Source organism: Chanos chanos, chromosome 4 (genome assembly GCF_902362185.1).
Source record: "Chanos chanos chromosome 4, fChaCha1.1, whole genome shotgun sequence".
Lineage (NCBI taxonomy): Eukaryota > Metazoa > Chordata > Actinopteri > Gonorynchiformes > Chanidae > Chanos > Chanos chanos.
Window position 1 is genome coordinate 28,583,819 of NC_044498.1, and position 27,709 is coordinate 28,611,527.

Genomic DNA, 27,709 nt, shown 5'->3' on the forward strand with positions numbered 1-27,709 from the left:
TTGTGTAGTGTGGTACAGTATGGTGTGGTGTGGTGAATTGTGTTGTAGTGTTGTACAGTGTGGTATAGTGTGGTACAGTGTGGTGTAGTGTGGTATAGTGTGGTGTAGTAGGGTACAGTGTGGTATAATGTGGTACAGTGTGAGGTAGTGCAGTGTAGTGTGGTATTGTGTTATACAGTGTGGTGTAGTGTGGTAAATTGTGTTGTAGTGTGGTCAAGTGTGGTATAGTGTGGTACAGTGTGGTATAGTGTGGTATAGTATGGTACAGGGTGATACCGTGTTGTACAGTGTGGTATTGTGGTGTAGTGTGGTATAGTGTGGTGCAGTGTGGAGATGTGTGGTACAGTGTGGTGTGGTGCAGTGTGGTTTATACTCAGAGGCTGTACATGAGATAATGAACGTAAATTGTTTGTCTTTGGCAATGATACAGTAATGAAAAACAACACATTTGTGTATAAGCAGTCATATTACACTACATTTGGTCTTTTGTTTTGTCATTAAGCAAATCATTCAGCTAATCAGCATTTTTATGATTTCAAATTAATTACAACTCAAAACAACCTACAAAGCATAACTACAGATTTTTGCGATCTTTAATCAGAAGTGTGCTGTATAACAAGTCACCCTTTAAAAAACGAGATATCTCCCACGTTTCATCAACTCTCAACAGTTTCTGTTTTGTGCCAAAACCACTCGAGGCAGGTTGAAGAACCGGAGAAGAGACACAGGGGGCGCATCGAAGAAACAAGCAGAAGACCGCCTCGGTAACTATTAGCAACCACTTTGTGAGTATACAGCAGTGGCAAAACGTGAATCCGTAATCTGTTTTACAGCTCGGATTTTCGTTATTTATCTGTATTTACGTGTTTATTTCTTTATGTCCGATTAGTTTAAACAAATCGGCCTTAAGTTGGGGTGCTTAAATATACGATGTAATTGGGAAAAGCCACGATTAAGTTGTTGATACAGGAAATTCGAATGCTTTCAGTCACAACGTTAGCTTCCACTACCGTTTACAAACAAGGTAAGTGTCTAACCGTGACAAATAACGTTAAAATGAATTTCGGTTACTTGTACAGCTGACACTGTTTCTAACTCCCTAATTTTTGAGTGGAATGATAGAGATCCGCTTATAGAGCAGGTTTTACAATTAAGTATGACGTTTTATATTTAAAAATGATCTTAACTGTTAGGGAGTATAATACTTGGTCTTCTATTCTGTTCAAGGGCACTTGGTTATATATGACCAAATGTACGCAGTCCGCAGCAACAGCAGAATGCAGACGCATCCCCCAGGCTTGTAGAGACCTTTGAAACGGTTGTCCAATGCAGCAGGTTACTGTATATTAATCTAAAATAGTGTCAGCCGTTTTGATATTCCATACATTTCAGGCCATTCGCTGGTCAAGTTCGGAGGGTTGCCAACGTTGTAGTCTCCCTTGCTCGGTAAGTAAATCCTTTTTTTTTCTTCTTTTTTTTTCTTCTGACACAGATGTCTTCAGAGAAACAGGAAAGGACACGAAGTAGCATGGACGGCGAGAGCAAAGGTAAGATTTTTTTTGGAACGTGCATTTACCTATTTATGCGTGCTGTTGTTGGCTGAAGGCAGGGCAGGGCAAGGCAAGTTTATATATGTAGCATATTTCATCCCCAGAGGCAATTTAAAGTGGAAGGAACATCCAGTCGAAAAATAAAGACAAAGTACTTAAGAACGAAAAACAGTAAAAGATAAAAAATAAATAAATAAATGAATAAAAGTACAAAGTACCTAAAATAGAATAAAGGCTGGCAGGCTCGTTAAAAGAAAGTAATATAATTAAAAGATAAACAATATAATTAAAAGAAAGTACAAACTGACCAGAGGTCTACTTCCAGAATTAAAGTACAGTAACAGTAGAGAGCACAGTCTCTAAAGGTTAGAGAACCGGGCTTGTGACTTGAGGGTTGCTGGTTCGATTCCCAGGCCCAACATCCACGGCTGTGTGCCCTTGAGCAAGGCACTTAACCCTAATGCTCCCCGGGCGCAAGGAATGCTGTCCACTGCTCCTGCGTTTGTTGTGTGTGTTCACTACTTGTGTGTTGGATGGGTTAAATGCAGAGACAAATTCCCTGTTCACAGTGTGTGTGTGCAATCACGGAGATTTACATTTACATTACACATTTTAGAGTTCAATCATAGACACATGAAAAGAGGATAAAGGGAGTCTTTGAGTCATTTAAAATGGAAATGTCGTATTCCATTTCAGTGAATAGACTGACAATATTCCCCCCAGAATATCACTACATGGTGAAAATGTATTTTGTACAACCGAATACACAAACAGACACTTGCATAGATGTACATTTAAATATGTATCAATTCAAGCTCAAGATGACAAGATGCACTTCTATTTAGAACCTTCTAAAAGGGAATGAAAGACCAAAAATTAAGTTGGAAAAAATTAAATTGGAAATTAAATTATTCACAGACATGTGTCATGGATTAAGGTAATGACACAACATATTAATCATTATTTGTAACATCCCAGAATATTGCTATGTGCCGAATACATATTGGTGTATGCTAGAATAGACAAACAGATAATACACATAGAGCTTCTGGCATAGATGTAAATATGTGTGAGCTCAGGACTGCTAGATGCACTTCTATCTAAATGCTTTTTAAAGGGACTAAAAGACCATGCAAGTAACCAAGAACATGAAAACCCACAAGGAGATGGACATAGCGTCACTCGAAGAAATAATAGCAACAACAAAATAGCCTTATTTTTAAAGTTTAAATTTCTCATTGATTAATTATATCTTGGAGAGAAACTCTAGGAGAAGCCTAGTACTTATACAACTGATGAATACATGCAAATACTGCAAATAATTTAATACGCATATCTCCTCCAAAACAAGAGATCATCATCAATAATTTTCATTGGTGTTTTTCCAGGATCTCTGGAGAATTAGCCTGGTTTTGGACTCTAGCTCCTCTTTCAAGCCTCCTTCCCAGTTTCCTTTAGTACACTAGTATACTTTATAGTTTAGTATACTTTATGGTTTAGTTTATGTGTATTCTCTTCATTGTAGGTGAGCATAACATGTTATAAATCAGTGGTTCCACTGATCAGTTAATCATCAAGCCCTTGCTTAGCTCAATTAACAGTGATTATGAAGAGTTAAAACAAAGACGTGCAGGACAGGGGGCCCTCAGGACAGGAGTTGAGAATCACTATGGCTGTGTCCGAAATGAAATGTCATACTAGTGTACTGCATACTAAATACTGGCCCAGTATACACTGTGTACTGCACACTACTCCCCTGTGTAGTAAACAAGTATGAGAACTTTCATGCAGCGTACTGCACATTCACTATTGGTTGGGCTATTTGTTCTGTTAAAAATGTACAACACACGACTACAACAAACATCTATCAAAAGTATCCCCATAAGAAAACATGAGAAGACTTATTACACCAACATATATAACTGATACATTTTTATTCGGGGCTGAAGCTGGAGTTGAAGCTGGGGTAGCTGGGGTAGCCGCTGTCGCTGTCCGCTATGTTTTTTTAAATTTTTGGCAGTTGGAGATCACTGCTTTGCATCATGGGATGCAGTAGCCGATGAAGTGAGCTCTAGCTGCATACAGGAAATCTGTTCCAGAGTAGCATCATCTGGGTAACTGTTGTGTACTGCAAAATTTTTATTTTTCAGGTACTGCATACTACTTTCTATTTTTACGTCAAGACCAGTATACGAGTAGTATGTAGTATGCCATTTCCAACACAGCCTGTGCCCAGGGAGTCCTGTTGGCATGCACAGACATTCAACATTCAGATAAGGAGTTCTTCAACATTTTAGTGTGAAGTAAGAGCCACAGGAGAGGCAAGTAATGATTAGTTGAAAAGAGTAAAGGACCATACTGTTAGTAAGCACTGGAGTCAACAATGTTTCACAGGACAATCTGGTTTCTGAATTTATTTGTGTTCATCCTTTATTCAGGCGAGTCCCAGTTGGTTTAAAGCTGCAGTCAAAATAGTCACAATTAGCAGCAACACAGAGGGACAAGTAAACAGTCAACACAGTCAATATGAACATTATTAGAGCACCTGAGCATTGTCACTTTTTAAAAGATTGCATTATTCAGACTGAAAGCAAGTGGAAAAATTGTTTGTAATTTTTGAATTGTTTGTAAACAATTCCAACTCCATGGAGAGGACTTGTGACCATCAACATGAATAAACTGGGATCTATAAGAGAGAGCAAACAAAAACCTTTGAGGTAAAAATATGAAAATTATGGGTGGTTTCTGTGTATTTTTTTTCTTAGTGTAGCCTAAGTCTAGCTTATTTCTGACATGGACTACATTGTTGAATCAGTGGTTTATTTCTTGCTATTTTCCGCACAGCTTTTGAGTTAATCAGTCTAGTCTCATTCGCTGGACATTGCACCAGTGCAGGCAAACCCATGCAGGCAGTGGGCACACATGCACAGGGCTGACCCATGTTTGTTGCATTTTGAAGCTGCTTCAGAGATGAGAGTTGTAGTGTGCTTACTAACTGCTGTTACTAATAACATACACTCATATGCTTGTAGTGTCAAATGCTGTATACTGTTTCTGTTTTGCTTTTTACAGAAGTTGTCAGTTTTCTCAGTTAACAGGCACAAGTCTAAGGCTTTAAAAAATCTTTGGTTCATGTTTCATTTTTTCTGTAGGACAAATTTAGAATCAAACAAATGAGCAGAGAACATGAGAAAATTATGTGGCTCCATTAGTATTTCATGAAGTTACTTAGGCTACACACAGGGTTATTTGACAACGTGCACAATGTAAAAATCTGAAAAAATGTAATGCTTTGAAGTGGACGCCCTAATGCAATTTACAACTACTTACTTAAAGAGCGCTTCAATGATGATCGGTCTCTCACATCACAAAAGAAAATTTGTGAGATAAATGTCCCCAACACTGGGCCTCATTCACCAACCGTTCTTAACAGGAAATTTGCTCTTAAAACCCACTCACTTGTTTTCTTATTTGGGATTTGTTCTTAGGTAAGAACAGGATCTAAGCACACTCAAGATTAAGATTAAGGTTAAATCTCTGTGATTACACACACACACACACACACACACACACACGCACACACACACTGTGAACAGTGAGCAGTGAATTTCACCTCTGCACACACAACCACTAGGTGCAGTGGGTAGCACACCTGTGCCTGGGGGGCATTTGGGAGTTAAGCGCCTTGCTCAAGGGCAGTTCAGACGTGGATATTTTCCTGCCAGTCCTCGGAATCGAACCAGTGACAAGCCTGCTTCCTCTCACCATTAGGCCACGGGCCGCACGCTTATGCATATTTGAGTACTGACATGCTTGTGCAAAATAATTGTTTATTGCGTTCTCTTCAGTTCTACAGTTGTATAATAGGATTTAAAGTACAATAATATTTTTATTATTTATAATAGTTTTTAGCAATTACTTTCATTATTTTACAAAGGATTATGGTCTTTTAAAATAAATAAATAAAGACTTTACTAACACTTCATGTAACACTCCAGAATGTAGAGCATATTTATTCATACTTTTGTACAATGAACAAAAAGAGCAGTATGAGAATATAACAGTTCATGAAGACTGTGATAAGTGAGCAGTAGTTTTACATGCACTACTTATGGGTAACCCCATCTGAAACCAGACAGGTTGTAAAGCAGGTGTGTGAGAATCAGTCAGTTTTACATATGGATAAATATTAAAGTACCTGAGAAATAAAGTTGGAATTGTGAGAAATAAAGTCACAATTAAGCAAACTTTTTCTTTCTTTTTTTCTTTTTATGTGGCCGAAATGGGCCTCCATAGATTTCTGTGTGTGTACAAGGCCCTGCAGTCTCAAGCTCTTTTATGGGGATTGGCGGGGTGTTTACCTATGCTAATTAGGAACAACTGGCACACTCTTTCAATTTATGATGACAGAGGGATTCATCATTGTAAGAACAAAGATGCGAACAATTCTGCAGTTTAAGAGCATGTCATGAATCTGACATGGACTTTTTCTTAGGATCATTCTCAAAACAAATTCAAGAAAAAACTTCGGTAGATAGTCATGAATGTTCTGAGAACTCTTCCAATTCTTGTTTCTGAAATAAATGTTTGCCTTTTCTTATGAAAATAGTCCACTGCATTTAGGACAACATGGTTTTCCTTTCAAGACATTAGGGACCTCCACTTGTTTTTAAGCCTCAGATTGAATCTGGCGTGTTGCACCAGAGTGACATGGAGCTTTTCTTCCTCAGATCACCCTGAAGACATCTTCCCATTGGCATTAACCTCTGTGACCCAGGAAATGTTTGAGTGCCGTGCCGATCAGGAGGTCACTGGTGATAAGCCTTACAAGCTGCTGAGGAAAGATGACATTGTGAAGGATTTGAGAGTGCGGTTGGCCGTGTCTGATTTCAGCCCTGTCAAACAGATTGTGCTGGTGAGAACAGGTTTACAAGTGACACTTAGCAAGCAGGCGGTCAGTGAGTCAGTCATTGCCATACTTCCATTTCAGTTAGTTGTGAAAGTATTCTTAATATATTCCTGTCACATAAACCAAGGAGAAGTGGACTCATGTGAAGAGTTCAGGGTTTCCTTTTCCACAATCCAAAGATCCAGTAACTTAGAAAGGCCAAACTTGGACAGGTGTGGTACACGGAAAGCTGATGTTACTAAGACAGACAAAGTCAAAATCTAAATACAGAAGCCAGGTCGATGCACAGACAAGCAACTAGACACAGGAAAGCACTACAGAAAGCAAAGAAACTCAAGTGATGTATAGAAACTCAGGCAATTTGTGCACTGAAATAAAAGGGTATACATACACAGAGGAAGAATGACATAATACACGAGAAACAGGTAACCAGTTCATGAACTTGCTAACTGATCAGTCAACTAGCCAAACAAATGGAGGCCTGAGAATAAGTTATTTTTGGTAAATTAATGACCATGATTTAGCCAGCCATGAAGAGGGGAATGTTTCTGGGTCACTCCAGCAATCTTAGCCTGCCTTAAGAATTCTACTAATGGTTTCTAGCTTGTCATGGGTTGCTTATTATGTTTCAGTTTTCTTTTTCTATGTCTATTGCTACCAGTTCACAAAAGTTATGCATCGTTAATGTGTACATACCTGACTTGAAGCACTTCAGGATGTCTAATGTCTGATGTCAATAGGAGTCAATAAGTTTTAAATCTCCTCAGGAGTGAATTCTGTGATGACAGCAGTTTAGGGTTGCCATTTATTTGAAAGTTTTTGGTGCACACACACGGCGTGGCAGAGCGGGAACATTGTATTGACCAGTCAAGTAGTGCTTCTTTTATGAATATTAATGAGTCTTCACCTGCCACCCTACATCTCAAAAATTTGCCTGCGGCAGGAAAAAAGGTAAAAACCAAGAACACGATGCTGCACGCAAGCAATGGGTAAATGCAAATTTAATGAGAAGTGGTTGGAGGATGACAAATATTGTGGCTGGTTGAAACCATCCAGCGATTTGTATTAGGCATGATGTGAAAATTGTAGCAAAACATTCAAACTTGGGACGATGGGTTTTAAAGCACTGGATTCTCACATGAAATCTGAAAAGCACAAGTGCTATGCTAGCACTCGAAAAAGTACTGCCCATCAAGTCGTTTGCCGCCACTGCTAGTTTGGCTTACGTACTAGAGATGATTTGTCTGTTGCGAATATGTGCGTTCTGGCAAAGCTCTCAGGCCCCACTACCAGTCATCAGACAGCATTCAGCGTTTTTTCTCCAACAGCCACATAGAAGGCAGAAGCACTGTGGCTTTTGCATACAGTAAGTCGACACCACTCGTACACGTCAAATGACGACATCCACCGGTCTTCAGTGAAATGTTTCCTGGTTCCCAAAGTGCAATGACATTCACCTGTGGAAGGGACAAGACAGCTTACCTTGTGCAGTTTGGACTTGCTCCTTACATAAAAAAGGAGCTCATCTCAAGAGTGAATGAAGATTCGTTTGTCATTATGTTTGACGAGAGCATGAACAGGACCACTAAGAATAAACAACTAGACCTGCATGTAAGACACTGGACAACCGATGAGACTGGCATCCACGTTCAATCCCATTTCTTTGGAACACAATGCATCGGCCTTTCGACAGCAGATGAGTTGTTGGAACATTTCAAGGTAAGCCATGTGAGCTATGCAGTATTATCAAATTTAAACAAATCCATGACTACTTAAGCAAAACTGTGATTTTGTTCAAACTGCTTTTTAATTCCTTTTCATCCTCTCTGCTACAGTTATGTTAGGCATGGACCCATTGCTGTTCGCTTAAAATAAGAATGATATCCATTGCCAAGCAGTTTTCATACAAGGAATTTGTCTTGGTGTTTGCTTACTCAAAGAGGACAAAAGCAACACATCTAGAATAATATAAAAGGGAATGTATAAATGCATAATATACCTTGGTAAAATGTTTTGCTTATCATTATTGTATTAGAAGTTTGCTGCTTTTTATATTGTTTTTTTATTTTTCACATTTACAGGAGTGTACAAAGGAACTCAAGCTTAAGAAAATTGTCTCCTTGTTGATGGATGGACCCAATGTTAACTGGAAGTTTGTGGAGCTCATATAAAAAGAGCATGGCGAGCAGTTTGCTAGTGCTCAACTTGAAATTGTGGGAAGTTGTGGCCTCCATACCCTCCACAACTCTGTCAAGTTTAAGTTTATTTAGAGCCTAGTATCACTGTTTACAGTCTCAAAGGGCTTTACAGGCCACAACAGTCAAATCAAAATATGACGGCACCCCCTGACTTAATCCTCATGGCGGGCAAGAAAAAACTCCCCAAAAACCCAAAAGGGAAATGGGAAAATGGGAGAAATCTTGAGAAGGACCACAGAGAGAGGAGACCCCTCCTTGACCAGACAGGTGTGCAATAGGTGCCGACCACGTGGGCAGTTACAATTGAAAGTAAATTGGGGCATGAACAAAGGGGATGACATGCGTTGAAGAATGCCTAGGCCAGGGCTGTGCGATATGACCAAAATCTCATATCCCGATATAGGTCATTTCATATCCTGATAATGATATATATCACGATACAGCACATTTTCTGTAAATTCAATGAATAAATAGTTTATGTGAAATGACCTATATTGGAAAGGCCTATTTCTTATTACATTGTGAATAAGAGTATTAGGGCTACACTGAGGAAAACAATCTGAGATGTCGAGAATAAGGTCATAATATTACGAGAAAGTCGTAATCTTACAAAAGTCATGATGTTAAGAGAACAAAGTCGTAATTTTACAAGAAAAGTCATACGCTAATATTATGAGAATAAAGTCATCATTTTAGGCTGCGTGTTATTTTAGAGGGGAGATATCAGAGGAGCAGCCTGCCACCTGCATTAAAATGAGGAACGTGGAGCATCTTGTGAAGTTATACTTTAGTATAGGTTTCACAAATAACAAAATACTTAATCCTTTGGCACACTAGTACCACATTATGATAATTATCAGGACTTTCAAAATCTTGCGCATGAAACTGTGTCTATTCCAAAGAAAGAACCACACAGACTTAGAGGAAATTGCCACGAGAACAAAGTCGTAATTTTATGCTACGTATTATTTTAGAGGGGAAATACCAGAAGAGCAGCCTACCACAATGTGGTGCTGATGTGCCAAAAGACTGAGTATTTCGTTATTTGTGAACTTTTCTTACCCAAACCACATCAACATGACAGAAGTAGCCCCTCTTTTATGTACGGGCTCCTCGTTTTGTCTTGGCTCGTCAGAGTCTTTCTCCTGTTTGGAATTATCCCATTCTGTGTTGCGTTCACTCTCCTCCGTGTTTGTTTGTGTTGCTTTCGTGCAAATTTCTTGCCTCCATCTGCATCCATGCAGTGTGGAAGAATGCAAAGCGTCCAAATGACAAAAAATATTGCCTTAAAGAGTGTAATTTGCAACACAACGAATTAAACAATAGAGCATAATATGAAACAATAGACGTTTTTCTATTGTCACACAATATGTAGAGTCATATCATACAGCCCTAGTCTAGGCAATATGATGTCAAGTCAAAAATGTGTGACTAATTTGTAATGTTTTAGCTGTAGTTAGATATGTACAACTGAGTTAATTTTGACCAGATGCTGATTGTTGTAGTTGTTCTGGAGATTTCACAAACCACTTATTTTTGTCAGTGGCTGTCAGGGGCCAAAAGCAGTGTGAGCAAGCTTGGTGTCTTGCAATTTAAGAAAGACTGTGAGATTGCCTTCTCAAGCATCTGCAAGAAGGCTCTTGATAAGTGCACTCTGAAGTACTTAATAGTATGAAACATGATGTGTTTGGACCCAAACACAATGTAATCTGAACCAAATGAGTGCCTCCAGAAAATGAGGTGTCTCATCCAGAAGTTTGTGCAAGATAATCAGTGGACAGACGAAATATCTGCCGGTAAAATATAGGAATAAGAATAGACTATTATTGTTAATTAAATTATTTTTTTCCCATCATTATTCTTATCTAGAACATGGATATTTGTTAACAACACAACATTTTCTTTAAAAATTGGCATTACCTTTCCTACAGTCCTTTAGTTTGACAGGGAATATTCACTTGGTCAGCATATTCATGTTGGTGTGATTTGATTGGCTACACACTGAGTGCTGACATATGATTGACATTGAATTCAAACGATGGCACACGTTACATTGATGGCATCATGGGATAGTTAAGTCACAGCCTGAGAGGCAGGGGACACACTATGTTTCTGTATTTGTTGGGTGGCAATTTGTTGGGTGGCGTAGATAGAATGACTCTTGCAATTTGGTGAACATCTGCTAAAACACAATTGTTGACTGACTTTTGAATAATTAAAATATAACTGTTTTAATTTTGCTCTGACTTAAACATACACATTTAATCTGTTATTTTGTGAATGATATTGTGTGAATATTTACATTTATTTTTTCTGCATCTAATTGCAGGTGGTGTGATTTCACAGTAGTATAAGACCCTCTTGTTCACCGAGGCCAAAGCTGTAAACTTCATGTCCTTCAGTCCATAACACAAAGGCTCCGGAGTTGATGTGTTTTTATATCAGCACATCAGCACTTCTTACCCTGAGTTTTTGCAAGAAGTTGCTTCTCTTGTCCCACGGACAAGCAGAAGTTGAAGGTGATTCTCAGTCAACAGAGAGGTGGAAACATGCAATGTAGCGTAGGACACTGTTATTGCACACTTGACTGTGACCATGTCAGAGTGTATGGCACCATGACCAAAGTGCCTCTTACAAAAGAGATGCTGAACTGCTGTGCAACTGCATGCACCAGGTACAGAGCTTACCTGGACAAGGAAAAAAGCAAAAGGGAAAGGGATGAGCGAAAGCTGAAGAGAAAGAAAGCTGAAGATAACCTTGGCAAGCTAAAGAAGAGGAGAAAACATGTTCAAGATGTATGTGAGAGTCTCCAAAAGGATGCGGACAACTTTGCAGAACAAGCAGAGAATAGTGCAGGGACCAGAATGACAACACTGTTAACAAGATCAAACACACTGAGGAGACGAGCAAAGGAAAAGAGAGAGCAGTTGGTAGTCTTAAATAGTGAACTTGATAGAAAGGCTGCTGAACTGTGACACATGTCATGAGAGATGTGGTGTCCATGGACAAACAGGGTCGAACAACTGTATACATTTTTTCTGCCAGAAGTTCTGAGAAGGAGATACACTGAGTTTGGTGCTTAGCGAATGAAAAATAAAAAATTGAGGAACATAAGGATTATTCCTCCCCAGAAATTGCTCGGGCAGACTTTAAGAGTTCTTTGCTCTTTGGTAGAACAAATTGAGATTGTCTTATGTACACATTTTCATGATTATAGGTCAAAGGTTTATAGTGACTGGATGGTCAAGTTGCTTCTACAGTGCCCTCTTATGTTTATTTGATGGTACATTGTTTTCCATTTGACCGGATGTACCGCCATACAGTTTTATTTTCCTAAATGGGAAGGCAGCTACGTTAGCTAGTGTGCACTGAACATTTCTGTTATTCAAATTCAATAAAACTCAATAACGGTGTATGCCGTGGTCTAGTTTGTTGATCTTTTTTGCCGCAGTAATGGTATTATTTTTTCCTTTTGGAGGTATTAAAAAGGTCTTAAAAGTCATTAAATTTGTACTTAAAAATGTGTGGATACCCTGCCACAGACATCTGGTCAGTGGTTAATCGCCATTCTAAATAAGTGCACACTCACCTGATCAAATGGTCACTAGTAGAAAAACCCATCATGCTTATGGGTGTATATAATGGCAATTAGCTGATTAATACATCATGTTTGTGAGTGTATCCAGTGGCCACCAGCAAATAAATTCACAAAACTAATACTTTATGGCCACATGCACGAAAAAGAGATGGGTTAGGCATTTTTCTGGTAGGCTTGACAATATATAGATTTTGGGAAAAAACAGGAGTAAATTTATAATGAGCTTATGTTGTGATCTTTGACAGACATGGTACACTCTATATGTTTAGTCTAAGTGACATGATTGAATGTAAATTATGTTTTTCCACATTTCACAGTGACATGCTGTCTTAGGCTATAGATGATGAATGTTTGAGTTTCATCAGTGTCATAGTATATGACTGTTCTCTTGTCAGATTCTATGAGCCAAAGTTTAAATGATCTAACTTTGATTCATATAAAACCTATTTCATTAGCATGATTGTCTTGTTTAGAACTACCCTGAAGCTGAGTTGCTGCTGGTATACGACAGAGACTTCACATATGGTCATAACTTCTATCTGGTCATAACAGTGAGTGCCAAGGAGAAGATTCTGAATGTAAGGATTTTCTGTTCCTCCTGTTAAGTCTTTCCATGAAAGGGATGCTGTGAAGACCTTGTAATATTATTAAAGATACACCTCAGTCTGTAGTGCATAATGACCATTTTCTAATAAAAGCATAAGTTAGAAACAGTGAGGTGAACTGTTTGTCTGTTTCAGCCACAAATTTTAGCAGAAGGAGACAAGGCAGAGGATAAATCATCTGAAACATTAGTCCAGAGGGCTTCCGAACCTCATCCCTGGGTTTCTTTGGGAAGTGAGAGGGAAGTTGGAGAAGAGGCGGTCAGAGACTCCAGACACAAGGTAAAAACATATCTAATACAACAGAAATTGATATCTCTTGTACTGCAAAAGCATTTAGGCCTTGGTATTTATTTAATTTTATTATGATTTTATTCTTCCTACTTTTTTCAGGCAAAATACAAGATCTCAAGGTTGCGGAGGGAGTTTGGTACAAAAGTCTGTTTCTCTGATCGAAATTCCACAGCGGAGGGGAAGTATGTTGAATGCCCCTCCTACCAGGACAAGAGATTTTGCATCAAAATGCTAGAAAGAGACATTGGAGCACAGGCTGTTGCTGACCTGAAAACCTGTTTTACTCAGACACTGTGGTATGTGTACAATATGTGGAATATACCAACTTGATAAGAAAGGAAATGACAATCAATAGCATTTCTTCTAAAATAGTCATGTTCTGCGGTGAAATGGGAATGACATTACAAAAATATATTGTTTCTCGGACTTACCTTGTTTTACTGTATTGTGCACATCCATTTTGTAGGAAATATCCAAAAAGTGCATGTACACAGTATGAGCCTAGAGAGTACACAAAGGAAGAGAAAGCAAACTTCCTGAACTTAGAGAATCTGGAGACTTTTGTCAAGTCAGCAACTTCAAGGTAAGATATAAAGGACGTTTAGTAGGATACAAGATTCCACCTTATGAAGTTTTTTTGCAATTTAAATATTTAATATGGCATCAAGTTATTACGTGTACTGGAGTGTTCCTAGAGATATGTCAAGGGCTTCAGTTTGAGTTTTTTAATAAAGTTGCACATCAGATTTAAATGATGTAGTTTTGTAGTATTTACTGAAGGTTTACACATTGCTTTAAAAACAAGAAATAGTTCATTGGAGCTGATTTACTAAGTGGTTAAACACAGGATTTCTGGTTGTAAATTGGCAACTTGTATGAGCTGTGCAATTGTACGTGAGTATTTAAATTCATACATATTTGTTCTAACACAGTATTAGGTGTTAGAGCTGGACTGTCACTCACCGTGGGTGGAACTACAAAATATAGGGTAGAGGATGCAAAAAAGGAGGTTGGAGGGATGCAGATAGCTGGGTCCACACATTTAGTATGGTTTGCTATTTAATATTTAAGTCTAATTAAAATATAGGAGAGGCAGGAGCAAACTTCCACATACCACATACAGACCTGCAGCTCTGGCAGCAAGAACACAATATTGCATTCAGAGAACATGACACAGATTTGAGAAGATGTTTATCACGTGTTCATGTCTTTTTCAAATATTAAGTTGTAGCACACCTCATGGTTGGGTCAGGGTAGTAGTGTCTATTGGTGGTCCTCTTTTAAAGGTTGCCAAATGCTTGCTTTAGTTGTTTTTAGAGAAATAAGTTTGCCAGATTTTAGGGAAAATCAGGCAATGCTTCAATACCAGGCTATTAATGCACAAGAAAAGTAGTTACAATTTTTAGAGTTCTTAGTAAATCCATACCCTAATGTACAGTTAACACATTTCTCTGTTTCAAAGAGATGGGGATAGTGGTTGCCTCTTAGTGGAGCAGGCAGTGATCTTGATGTGCCCTGCAACGTACTGCAGCACCACAGTGTTGTTAGGAAACAGTCCCATTATACTCCAGAAGGCATGAAGCAATACATACGTCATAGAATCCACTCAAAGTTATTTATCTATTTTAATATGTTGTGTAAAAACACTGTACCCTAAGATCTACTGTTGTGTAACTCTTTGTGTGTTGGGGAAGGTTTGAGGTTGCCATCCAGCAGAATGAGATCATGGATGTGTTCATCAATGATTTGGAATCTCTAAGTGAAGAGGAGCAAGAAGAACAAGATGATGGAGACAAAGCAGACACTGACCTGAGGGTGTATACATCATTCATTGAGCACTTCTGTAAAGAGAAGAGCATTAGTCACTTCAACTGGCACCCTACGATCAACGGTAAGGCCTAATAATTGGGGTAGAGCTGTGTTAAACCTTCAGAATTCCATGTAGTTAAATCAGTACAACGGTGTTTTGTACTGAAGCAGCAGCATCCCAGAAGTGTGTCAGATCTGTACTCTTGATATTCCTGAGATACCCTCATTTGACCATCATGGCCAATGTTATGATTCCCATCACTCCCTGTGAGATGTAATGTTCATAATAAAAAAAAGCATCAGTGAGACATTAACAGGTCAGTATCTATCAAAACACTGAAGAATTAAACAATCGTTCTAAAACAAGTCCATTAAGCAACATAATGTAGCATTATTATCAGTGTGATTTATGAATCTGGGTGCATTTACATGGTTTTTGATTAAGACCAAAAACGTAGAAAAGCGCTCCACAGGAGAGCAATAGTCATCTCTCTTTTTAAATAAAAAGATACTCTGTTTATGAAATGTCAGACGCTTAATATAAACCATCAAGGGAAAAATACTAAGCAGTGGCGTGCAGTGGGTTTTTCACTTAGGTAAGCAGAAGCCAGGCTCCTAGCATGAATAATTTCTAGGTTCAGTGTTCAGAGCACTGAGCTATAAATAGAGTTTTTCAGAATATCTGGGTTCAGTTTCCAAAATAAGGTTATGGTTGCAGCTAAGTGATATTAGTATTAAGTCTAATATTCACAGCGAACCATTAACCAGATTTCCCTCATACCATTGGCACGACAGTTAAATTGAGTTAAAGGGTGCACATCATGATTAATCTCAGGCAGATTGACGGAGAGCGTGCAGGCAGTCTGATTTGATCAATTTATTTGAATATTACGATGAATTAAGTCTATTTCTTGCAGGAAAAATTCAACAAAATCGTTTACAGTACAAGGGCTAGTTGAGGGGAATGATTCTGGGTAAGGCAAGGCGGAAAACCTCTAGTTTAATGGCCCGCCAGTTTTGTTCTAATTTCCTACACACCTGCTTCAGCGTTCAGCTTTCATTATTAAACCAAGGTGTTGACTGTTTATGCCTATTTTTTATTGTTAATGGTGCTACTATATCTAGTACATTACGTAGAATAAAACTTATACTGTCTGTTCAAAGACCTTTATTTGCTGATTATTGAAAGAGTTGAGAGCAGTAGGAAGCAGGTCAGCGAGCGCAGCAGTAGTGGAAGCATTAATGCGACGGCAGCTACGAACTGTGGTAGAGACAACTGGCGTGTCATTATGACATTATTTACATTATGTCGATTCAACGTACAGATCTTTCAACGTTGAAATTTCAGCGTTGATTTATAATTATTTTGTTAACATTTTTACAACCATTAGCATTAAACATTGTTTTAACGTTGAAACAACAACTGACATTATTTCAACCACATTTCAACGTTGAAGGTCGGTGGCGTGCCAGCTGGGATGGTCTGTCCTTCCTGTTTTGAAAGTAAAGTGCCTCTCCTGTGTCTTGCTGCACCCTGCCAAAGGAAAAAAATTACTGAGATTACTTACTTTAATTGACACTAAACTTCACTACACATTGCACATATCTGGAGAACCTTGCTTGAAAAAGATATTACAGGAAAACCTTCCACACTCAGTACACAATTTTGCGGTAATCTTCAAAATGCTTACCATTTGATGTAGGACCCTGGACTTTCCAAAACCGGCCCACATAAGTCGCCATATATAGCTTTGTTCAATCCGATAAAAAGGCTGTTAAAATTGTCCAGTGGATCTAGGCTCCACCAATGGACTGTTTCAATCGCTTTTACCATCCAACGCTGTAGGACACAAATATACAACTGACCTCAGAACAGGGCAAGCGATTTCAAGACGCTTGCCTTTCTTATGTTTCTGATGTTAGCTCTCTATCAACTGTAGAGAGTTCACTGGAAACATCGCTAAAAGTAGCATGTTAGTCAGCTAGTTATCCCATAGCGTCATCGTCAATCTGCAAGTGTGAGTGTTTTTTCAAACTCCTAGTGCAAAAACTGATGTGAGGACTGGGCAAGCGATTTTAAAACTGCTTGCCTTCACTTAGGCCTACCTTTTTCAACGGGACACATGACGTCCGCTGGACAGAACCGCTGTTGAGTTTAACGAGCTGTAGGCAAGCACAGCTCTCGGCAGAAAAGCACAAAGAAACGCAATGAGTGGGTGGTAGGAGAAATGCATTAAATTAGACAGTAGCAGATTGTGTATTGTACACATACGTAGAAATGATCACCCTTAAGAAATACACCTTTTGACATTTATTTTCCCGTAGGAAAGTTAGGAAGTTATTCATTATTGCTATGTACTGGTAAAAGAGCAGGATTTAGTAGAGAAACTAATCTTCGTTCTGTGGGTCGATGTGAAAGTACTTTTGGAGTTCAGTTGTGTCATTCTTGGAGTTGTGTAAATGTTTGTGCCTTAATGTGTGTGTTTGATAATGTCTGATGTGTGTCTAATGTGATGTGATGATAATAGGAGTGATTGCCGTGGCTGTCACTGAGAGGTTGTCTGTTGAAGAGCGGATTGAGAACTCCACCAAACTTCTCCTGAACCCCTCATTCATCGTCTTTTGGAGCTTCTCTGATACCATTAACCCACTGGTATATTCAAAGTCTTCTTTCGTTCTCACTATCTCTCTGCTTCACCTTATCTTTTTCAGTCAGCAGTTCATAGACTAGGGCTTCCTTTCATACCCAGTACCTGCATCCACACACAATAAAAATAAAGAGGTTTCCCATTGCGGTTGTAGTGAAATGTAATAAGCCATATATTAAAAGGGACAGTTGCACTGAAATTTTATTAAAAAAAAGTTTTGTGTACTGAAACCTGTGTACTGGATAATTTAGCATTAAGAAATGGTGGAGTGAAAATGGGAGTGAAATATTCGGTATTCACACAGATTTATTTTGTGGCTTCAAATGTGACATAGTACCAAAGTAAAGTAACAGAGATAAATTTAAATGGGGCTGGGGAAGTCATTTATCTCTCCTTCACACATGTGCAGATTCCATCCTGCATTGTTAATTAATAATGTAACAAATTGCTTAAATAGAACATTTAGGATTATGCCATTTAAAATTCAGCACTTACAAAAAATGAAGCAATAAAATGTAAAAAATTAGATGAGGAAAAGTGAAAACATTAAATCTATTTATTCATTTATTTTACCTTGCAGTTGCTGCTGGAGAGCCCAGCTGATGTCTCAGCCTTCGAGTTCTGTCCCTCCAAACCAAATATTATTGTTGGTGGTTGTATGAATGGCCAGGTGCTGCCTGCCTCATTTTTTTTACTTTCTTACAGCAATATATGGTCTTTACTAAAGGAATGGAATAACACCCTGAGTAGTTGGGTACTTCTAAGTGTTTTTTGTCAATCAAATCAAGCTTTTGTGCTTTTTTGTTCCTGTCTTGGTCTATGGTATCAGTTGGTGTTGTGGGATATATCTGGGCAACTGGAGCGTTTAGATGGTGGAGGGGGGAAGAGTACCTTATCCAACAGAAGTGATACAGTAAGTACATTTAGAGCCTTTTGCAAAGCTCAAAGCTCAAGAACTAGTCCAGTGAGCCAATGGGACCTTTTCCATAAAAGCAAGATCTTAAAAACTGTAGTAGTGAAAGTTGTAAAAAGTAGATTTTTTTTATGACATTGAAAGTCTAATACGGAGCTACATTTGCTTGAGGGTACTATGTAGATGGAGAAGAATTATGTTTGGAAGTCAAGGGTTAATTTGGTTGATTATAGTACATCATTTGTATCACTGTATAATTAATACTATCGTAGCACCTCAGGACATGGTACTACTCTTTATGCACAGTGCCAGAAACATGAATACAGTCATACTCAGCCACTCTAGTAAAGTAAATGAAGTATCCTCTGAACTTTATGCAGTTAACTGTTCAGTTATACAGTAGTTAGTATTATATTTGTGTTCAGGTTTATCAGCTATGACATGCACTCAAAAAAAGTTCAAAATTTAAACATATAAACATATATTCTATGATCTGTACTTTCACAATTTCTGAATATAAAAAGTTTCATAACTTCTAAATATACAAAGGTTCACTTTTTTATAGCTGCTTTTATGAAATCTGCATGTTATCTGTTTTGATAATTTATGTGGTTAAAATAATAATTGCATTTATTTATTTATTTATTTTTATTTTACATTTAGTTCTGCATTTAAATTGTCAAAGTTGCATTTAACCCTATGAAATTGACATCATTGCTGACGATGAGAAGCGGCATACCTTAATTGCAGGAATAGTTCCACCCTGGAAGCACAGAGCAATAAGTAGTAAGAGCTAGTCAAAAATGCAAATTTAGGGCTTTCCAACAGTGCCTATTTATGCTGTTGGACCAGTCAGAAGCAGAGTTATTATAGTATGAATTTTATGTAAAATTATTGCTGGAAATAAAATCTTTAGTGGGACCTCTATTACATTTTTAGCTGTATCTCTGCCATTTCTCTGCCACACAGAAAAAAAGGTCTTTTTTTTTTTAGTAAAGACTTTTTAGATTCCAAAGGCACGTTTTTCATTTATTTTTGTATGTTGTGCTGTTGACAGTTATTTAGTGTCTTGACAAAAAGATGAGTCAGACATGTCTGAGGGTGCACTATAAACAAAACAAAAACAAAAACAACAACACACACACACACACACACACACAAAAAACCAAAAACCGATACCATGCCTGTTCTCTAAGTTCTAAATAAAGGCAAATCTAGATCTATGCCAAAATGGCACAGACAAAATAACTTGAAACGCCAAAGGGTTAAACATGCAGAACTGAACACTAACTGCATACTGTGATCTCTCTGTGCTTGATTTTCAGCTGGGTTTTAAGGACAAGCAAGAAAATGAGACACCAGTTTTACGTTATTGTGCAGTTTCAAGCATAGAGTCTGGCCATAAAGGACCAATTACTGATGTACAATGGCTACCAGAAAGCTTTGAGGTAAGTAGTAGTGGAATATGATGGAGAACACAAAAAGGGGAACTTGTTGTGGGTTCATGGTTTCATTATAATTTTCTTTTTTTCCATTTCTGTAGATGATACTTAAAGTTGTGCAAATGCTAACTGTTGTGAATCTAATTGTATTAATGTATTTACCTATGCAATTTGTCTTTCTAAAAAGTAAATCATGAACAATAGTGACTGTTTGGGGCTGTTTCAGTTAATTTCCCAAGAGATGACAATCTTTACCAGAAATGGGTATTAACATTAAAGGGTAAACACTAGAAAATCACAATATTGGGCATTCAAGAAGCCAAAACAGCAACATTTTTGCTGGACAAATCCAAGCTGATTGAAGCCTGTTACTATTTGGTAATGGGAAACGACTCACTGCTGTTTTGTCATGCATGGCTGGAGAATATTGCGGTAAATCTGCCACTGATACACATTTTGTCACAAAGGGAAATCAGTTTTGACTATGGTCCTGAACAAAATGTTAGAAGAGTGCAGAGGTGAACTTGAAAATGAACATGAAAGATAAGTGAAATTGCTCACTATGTTGAATTTAAAATTAGACTGAAACTTGACGTGGACCTGTAATCTGTTCAGAGGCTGCCATAATAGGGACGAGAAAAACATTAGGAACTAGACAAGAATTGAGTCATTTTGGGTTTGCTGAACAACTTGTAAGAAAAAAAAGTACCCATTTGATATCCTGAGATGTGTTCCAGAAGAATCTCTGTGGTAAATGTTTGTCTGCACTGGGATCTTCTCTCCAGGAATCAGCCTTGTTTACTCCATAGTTTACTGACCTGGCTCAACTGTCTCCCACACCAACACATGCAGCTGTGGACAGCTCCAAAACTGAAAACAAAGTTCATCTTTTTCCTTTCAGAGGATGGTGGTCTTAACGGTATGCGATCGTATATCAAGGAATTTGCCTGGAGGAATTTGGCAGAATACTCTCCCGGTTAATGTGGGGGTCTGAGGTAGCACACCACCTGTCCTATAAGGGAAAAAACACAGTTTGGTTGAAGAACTGGAATACTGGAATATAGTTTTGAGACAATTATAGTTTTTGCTCATTAACAAAAGAAAAAAAAAGAATAAAGAAAATGGAATTTAAGCAAGCACAGTTTGCATATTAATGACCAAGATTCAGTGTGGCTTTATATTGTTTGCAAGCAAACATACAGTGTCAAATAGCCCCTTTAACCAAAACAGCAAGAAGGTCCTGGGTTCAATTCCCAGCCAGGCGGCCAGGGTCCTTTCTGTGTGAGGTTTGCGTGTTCTCCTAGTGTCTGTGTGGGTTTCCTCTCACAGCTCTGGTTTCCTCCCACAGTCCAAAGACATGCAAGTCAGGTGAACTGGAGACACAAAATTGCCCCTAGGTGTGAATGAGTGCATGAATGTGTTTGTCTGTGTGTCTGCCCTGCAATGGACTGGTGGCCTGTCCAGGGTGTTTCCCCGCCTTTCGCCCAATGAGTGCTGGGAGAGGTTGTAGCACCACCCCCCCCCCGCAGCCCTAATTAGGATAAGCGGCTTTGAATGAATGAATGAATGAATGAATGAATAAATTAGTCAAAACAGTGAATAATCAAACAAGTTAAGGTTCTTGTCAGTTCAGTATAATGTCAGAAACTGTACTTGTATATTTTGTACAGTGGTCATGCGTTTTCTAGACTGAAACTTGAGGTGGACCTGTAATCTGTTCAGAGGCTGCCATAATAGAGACAAGAAAAACTTGTGAAATCAAGTGAACTGAATCACCACTGTGTCTGTGTGGTGCCTTTATTGATTATCTGGGTGAAACAATTTTTTTATGGTAATAAAGTTATACTCTGCCATCAGCAAATCTTTGTATTATTATTATTATTATTATTATTATTATTATTATTATTATTATTATTGCTGTTGTTGTTGTTGTTACTAGCCAAATGGTGAAAAATTTTGGGATGGGGTAAGGTGTAAGTTTAAATCTCATTTTTTCAGGGATGGAGAAGCTCTTAATTGAGATGAACAACACGAACAATCTCACTGATAATTCTAACTATATTAAATGTTTTCACTTCAGTTCACAGTAACTTGTAGTTGGTGTGTATATATATATATATATATATATATATTACTTCCCCCCTCACCTCTGTGGGCGGTCTTTCCCCTCCAAGCTCTACCAGAGGCCTGGGAGCTTGAGGGTCCTGCACAGTATCTTAGCTATTCTTAGGACTGCGCTCCTCTGGACAGAAATCTCGGATGTTCTTCTTGGGATCTGCTGGAGCCACTCTCTCAGTTTTGGGGTCACAGCTCCAAGTGTTCCAGTTACCACGGGGACCACTGTTACCTTCACCTTCCACATCTTTTCTAGCTCTTCTGTCAGCCCTTGGTATTTCCTGAGCTTCTCGTGTTCCTTTTTCTTGATGTTGCTGTCGCTTGGGACTACTATGTCTATCGCTACAACTTTCTTCTTCTGCTTGTCCACCACTACTGTGTCCGGTTGATCAGCCATAACCAGCTTGTCAGTCTGTATCTGGAAGTCCCACAGGATCTTAGCCCTGTCATTCTCCACCACCTTTGGGGGTGACCTTGGGACTTCCAGTTCATACTCGGCACAGATGTTTCTGTATACTATGCCAGCCACTTGGTTATGGTGTTCTTGTACGCCCTGCCTGTTAGTGTCTTACACCCTGCTGTTATGTGCTGGATTGTCTAAGGGGTGTCTTTGCACAGCCTGCACCTGGGGTCCTGCCTGGTATGGTAGACCTCAGCCTCTACTGATCTTATACTCAGGGCCTGTTCCTGTGCTGCCATTATCAGTGCCTCTGTGCTGTCCTTCAGTCCAGCCTCATCCAGCCACTGGTAGGATTTCTCGATGTCAGCCACTTCCTCTATTTGACAGTGGTGCATGCCGTGCAGGTGCTTGTCCTTCCATGATGATTCACTGCGTGAAACGTGGTGTATCTGGAAATATCTGGACAAAGTAGACTTCTGCCAAATCTGCTGTTTGCTGGAGGTATTCGGTTGGCTGCAAAACTTTGCGGACGTGCAAACTCCTGCAAATGTCTGAATACAGCTGTTAGACGGAGGTTTTCAGGAATCCACCTGACCACAGTCGTTAGCTGATGGGTTGGCCATCCAAATGCTCATAACAGTTAGTGGTCTGGGTGGGACTGGGAACAGAAGCCTGTCCCCCTTCCTCGCTGTAACTTTCTATCAGTTAGCCTATATGTAATATTTAGGCTATATTTTGATAACCACACAAACTTGTTAGGTGTTGCATGGTGTATAATACAGCAGTGGTAGGCCCATATAGCCTTTAATGTCATGGCACTGTCGTGCAACTAAATTAAGATGGACTCTTCAAATGAGGCATACAAAAACACATTGAAGACATAATTAAAAAAAAAAAAGTCTAAATGAATTACATATTTGATGGTTATGCAACTGTCCTTTACTTAGGGTCAAAGTATAGGGTGACCAGATGCAAACAGACCACATGTGGGACAATTAGTAAGTTTATGTGGGACAATGTGGGACAGGTTACCAACGCTGAGAGACAACGTAAAACTAAGATATAATGTCTATCTAACTGAAAAAGAAACATTTGTATTCTGCCTTTTGGCTCTTAAACACCTATACTTTGTCCTCTAGTCGATTCCACAGCACACCAGTTTGGCCATGAAAGATACAGACTACAGCTTTTGCTAAATGAAAGATATGATGAGCACAGTGCTGTTTGTCATCCCAAAGGCACATTAATTTTGCAACATAACATGTCTTTATTGATAGACATCCAACATGCATTGGCCATTACAGGCCCATCAGAGACAACTGTCCTTAAGCAAAGCAGCAGGCATCATGCAGCTGAAATCTTTCAAGTTGTACTCCAGACCAAATCCAACTACAACATAAATAAGGCACAAAATAAAATATTATATAAAATAAAACAATTTCAATGCAAATCTTTATATCAAACCAAAATCTCTATTGGATGAGTAGCATGGTCAGAAGGGGTAAAAGATCTTTTTCTTTTCTTTTTGACCATCATGTCAGCTGATAGCTTTTACCTTCATATCTACATATCTAAGTTTTTCTAAGTTTGGTTTTTGTGACGTAGCAGAGGAGTTCATCAGGCCCACGTCTGCACAGTTTGATTGACGGCCATCAAAGCCTCTTGATGCCTGTCCTCATTGCTCTCTTTTCAGCCACTGGGTAAAAGTCAGGCTTTAAAAAAAACTTGGCTATGTTGCATTTTTGCTGCTTTTGACATAGGGCTATCAAATAGAGTAGAAACTATGCCGCAACAGCGGCTAATGTGCTGGACAGGTAAAAGTACACATCCATGTGTTCTTATTTCTGACAATTAAAAACCAAATGACCAACGAAAATGTGGGACATTATCTCAGTATGTGAGATGCACGACAAAGGGTCAAAGGGTCAGCACAACACAAAGTGGGCTGCCTGGTCACCCTATCTAAGTACCATAAAAGTTTATAGGGTACAGGAGTTTTTTGTTGTTGTTGTTCCTTGCTGTTTGTTTGGAATGTTTCTCCTCAGTAGGAGGACATGCTCCCATTTTTAAATCACCCACTCAGAATCTAAATTTGAGTCCTCTCCAGTCAGTTTTCTGTGAGTGCATGCCGTACAGTGGAAGTAACCAATAGCATTGTGTGCAACTGCAGCGCGAAATTTGCTCTGGGGAAGAGGGTTACCTGTATGTTGGAGAAGCAAGTCACAGAAGGATTGGAGAAGTTGTACTCTGTATCCTGTTGATAGTGCGCATTTTCAAGATGGCTTGCAAAAGAACACTTGAGTTTTCTAATGGACAGCGGAGTGGGGGGGCTACTCCTGTGCGCCGGGTATATCCAGTTATTTCAACACTAAGTCCGAACGAAAACAAACAACGTGTTCATGTTGAATTAATTTTTTAAGAAGATGTCTGAGCAGCAGTAAACGTTCATGGAGAATGTTATTTGGCAGTTGGACAGGATGGAGTCAGACATCAGAGAGCTCAAAGAGGAGCAAGAGAAGTCTGCCCCAAAAAAGAAAACGAGCAGGAAATGACTTTGTTGCGGTAAGTTTATCTCTGTAGCCTGCTTGTTTTTGTTTTTGAGTGCCGCACATTCTGATATGTTCGCATTTCTTTATCTGCTTTATCCCTTAATGTGGTTGAATTTAACTCTTGTACTAATTTTGCTTTTACAGGAAGCTGTGCGGAGAATGCATATAATGCTGAAAACAACAAGCACAGATATGATCCACAGACAAGGTAAGACAACGTGTTTTGTTGGTAGGCTACATGATCGCGATTGTTTTATAGCAATGCCTGGAATTCTAAACAATCTTTTAACCAATCTTCCTTTCTTCTCCACTTTTTTTTCTCTCTAGCATCCTGCAAGACCTGTTCAGACTATTTGAAAGACTTACAGACAGGGGTCATACTATCATGAAAAACCTGGTAAAGTCATGGAAAACAGCAGTTTCCAAGCCTGGAAAAGTTATGGAAAAATAAATAAACCCGGAAAGTTTTGGAAAAGTCATGGAAATTTGCTTCACAGATACCTGTTTAAACAGGTATCTGTGAAGCAAATTCTATTAATAGAGTATATGTGGTTCAGTAGGGCTGTATGGAATGCCACTTTTTTCCAATTGAATTTTAGCCACCTTTTTCGAGCGAAGCTTCGAATGTCTGTGATGTGATGTCATCATTTCGGCCTGGTGTTTTGGAATACTCCACTTTCTACTCAATAATATGAATAAAGAGACGATGAACATGAGAAACTGCAAGTCACACCTTTTTAAGTTTGACACTCTTTAATAAACATTATTTACATCATTTGATCCAGAGTTCGCTGTCTTTATGGTGTCGACGGTTGGTATTCCTTCCATAGCTGAGGATGCACCTCTATTCACAAATAATACAGTGATTATCTGCGCAACAGGCTAAACTTAACTTAGGTGTAACTAGTGATATTGTAGACCTTAATTTACTAAGATAGCCATTTTACAAATTCAGAAATAAACACTTTTCAGATGGTGTCCCAGATTTGTTATTGAGTGATGGTACACGAGTTTTATCTTGCATATGGCACTCTGCCTTTTTTTTTTTTTTAAATCATCAGTAAGGGGTGGCACAGCAAGACGGTCTTGGGTTTGATTCCTGGCCGGGCAGCCAAGGCCCTTTCTGTGTGGAGTTTGCATGTAGGTGAATTGGAGACACTAAATTGCCCCTAGGTATGAATGTTCGGACCCTGGCTACCCAGCCAGGAATCAAACCCAAGACCTTCTTGCTGTTAGGCGACAGCACTACCCACTGTGCCGCCCTAGGCTTCTGTTACTGAAATTCAAAAAGTGCAATTGTGTTTACTGGAAAAATTGTTTATGATAGTAAAAGTAGGCCACTTTGACCTCTAAATTTCTCGTATTACAGTAGCAATAACCTTATAACTGTAACCGGGCACCCATCCTAATCATAGAATGCTTAAAGTCACATTCGAATGCCAATTCAATGAACAAAGTTTTACATTTTTCAATACAACCCTATGGTACAGTTAAGATCGACTGAGAAAATATATATTGGTTAAACAATACTTTAATATTTGGGCAGATCAGCACGTCACTCTGCGTAGGGTAATGTCAGACTCTGATCTGAGTTACAGCTTGTACTTAATGGAGTGTAAATTCGCACAATGCCAGGAAAATCATGTTTGGCTTCAAACCACATAGCTTTTCATTAATTGTAGTTAAAATATGCTGTGGTAAATTCATCTATAGGTCCATAAATCCATAGGTCCAACATCCCCCGCATGTAACCCCTCTTGCTGGGGTTACTAGTGTCGTAGCATTCCAACAGTTCTCTATGTTCTGCCCTTGTCCATGAATGTCTTGTTCTTATTCCAGTAGCCCAGTTCTCATCAGGGTGCCCTGGCTCAGGGGGAATACTGGGCACTCACCAAGTTTCATGAAATTTGGCCTCATGGGGATGCTATACCATAAAAACACAAAAAGATGTATTAAAATTTCAACAAAACTTCTTGTGTATCATCACAGCAAAGGACCCTCTCTGGGAAATGATGAACTGTCTGTGTCATGCATTTTATGTTTCGGCCATGTTAGAATCATCGTTTTTTCAATGGCTTTCTATGGCAGGCCAAAGAAGTCCTCTATGGATTTTTGTGGAATCACCCAAAAGGTGTGAGTGTCACAGTGGGTGTCAATGTGTCTTTTCACCCTGTGATGGACGGGTGTCTTGTTCAGGGCTTGTTCTGATTATATATCTACCTGGTGGCCATGAGGTGCTTGGCCCCATCATTGCTGCTTACAGCTATATTTCCTTATCAGAAATTCCAGAAAAACTTCACTTGTTTATTTGTTCCTCCTCTGAGCACACAACTCCTCATCATTCCTTTTTAATTCAGTTGTGAAAACAGTCTAAAAGTAATAGTTTATGTAAGACAGCATGTGGCAGGAAATGTTTTCATAACATTTGCAAGCTCTTTACTGAAATACAGGTTTTATATTCTTATTGTAGCAAGGCTACACATCCAAAGAGACAATTCATCATATTCATTTTAAATTTTGTTCATGCTTATCATTCTTTCTCTTTTTTTAAGATCTCAAGAACTGGGATCCCAGTGGAAAACAGGAATGGGATGTGTGTCCAGATTGTCACATGTGCTCCAACCTGGTATTGTCACTAACAGACAAACTGTGCCATAAAAAACTAACAAAGAGTTTAGATAA

The 27,709-nt window shown here is 38.8% G+C and overlaps 1 protein-coding gene across 1 annotated transcript in view; it reads left to right on the forward strand.

Moving 5' to 3' along the window:
• The first annotated feature begins 1,492 nt into the window (after positions 1-1,492).
• Positions 1,493-27,709, forward strand: part of dnai3 (dynein axonemal intermediate chain 3) — a 44,637-nt gene continuing 18,420 nt past the window's right edge. Inside the window, exons 1-12 of the mRNA XM_030772221.1 lie at positions 1,493-1,547; positions 6,281-6,465; positions 12,729-12,833; positions 12,996-13,139; positions 13,251-13,447; positions 13,618-13,734; positions 14,846-15,042; positions 17,489-17,613; positions 18,189-18,278; positions 18,438-18,521; positions 19,847-19,969; positions 27,580-27,653. Coding sequence (XP_030628081.1) covers positions 1,493-1,547; positions 6,281-6,465; positions 12,729-12,833; positions 12,996-13,139; positions 13,251-13,447; positions 13,618-13,734; positions 14,846-15,042; positions 17,489-17,613; positions 18,189-18,278; positions 18,438-18,521; positions 19,847-19,969; positions 27,580-27,653 — 1,496 coding nt within the window. The remainder of the gene's footprint in view (positions 1,548-6,280; positions 6,466-12,728; positions 12,834-12,995; positions 13,140-13,250; positions 13,448-13,617; positions 13,735-14,845; positions 15,043-17,488; positions 17,614-18,188; positions 18,279-18,437; positions 18,522-19,846; positions 19,970-27,579; positions 27,654-27,709) is intronic.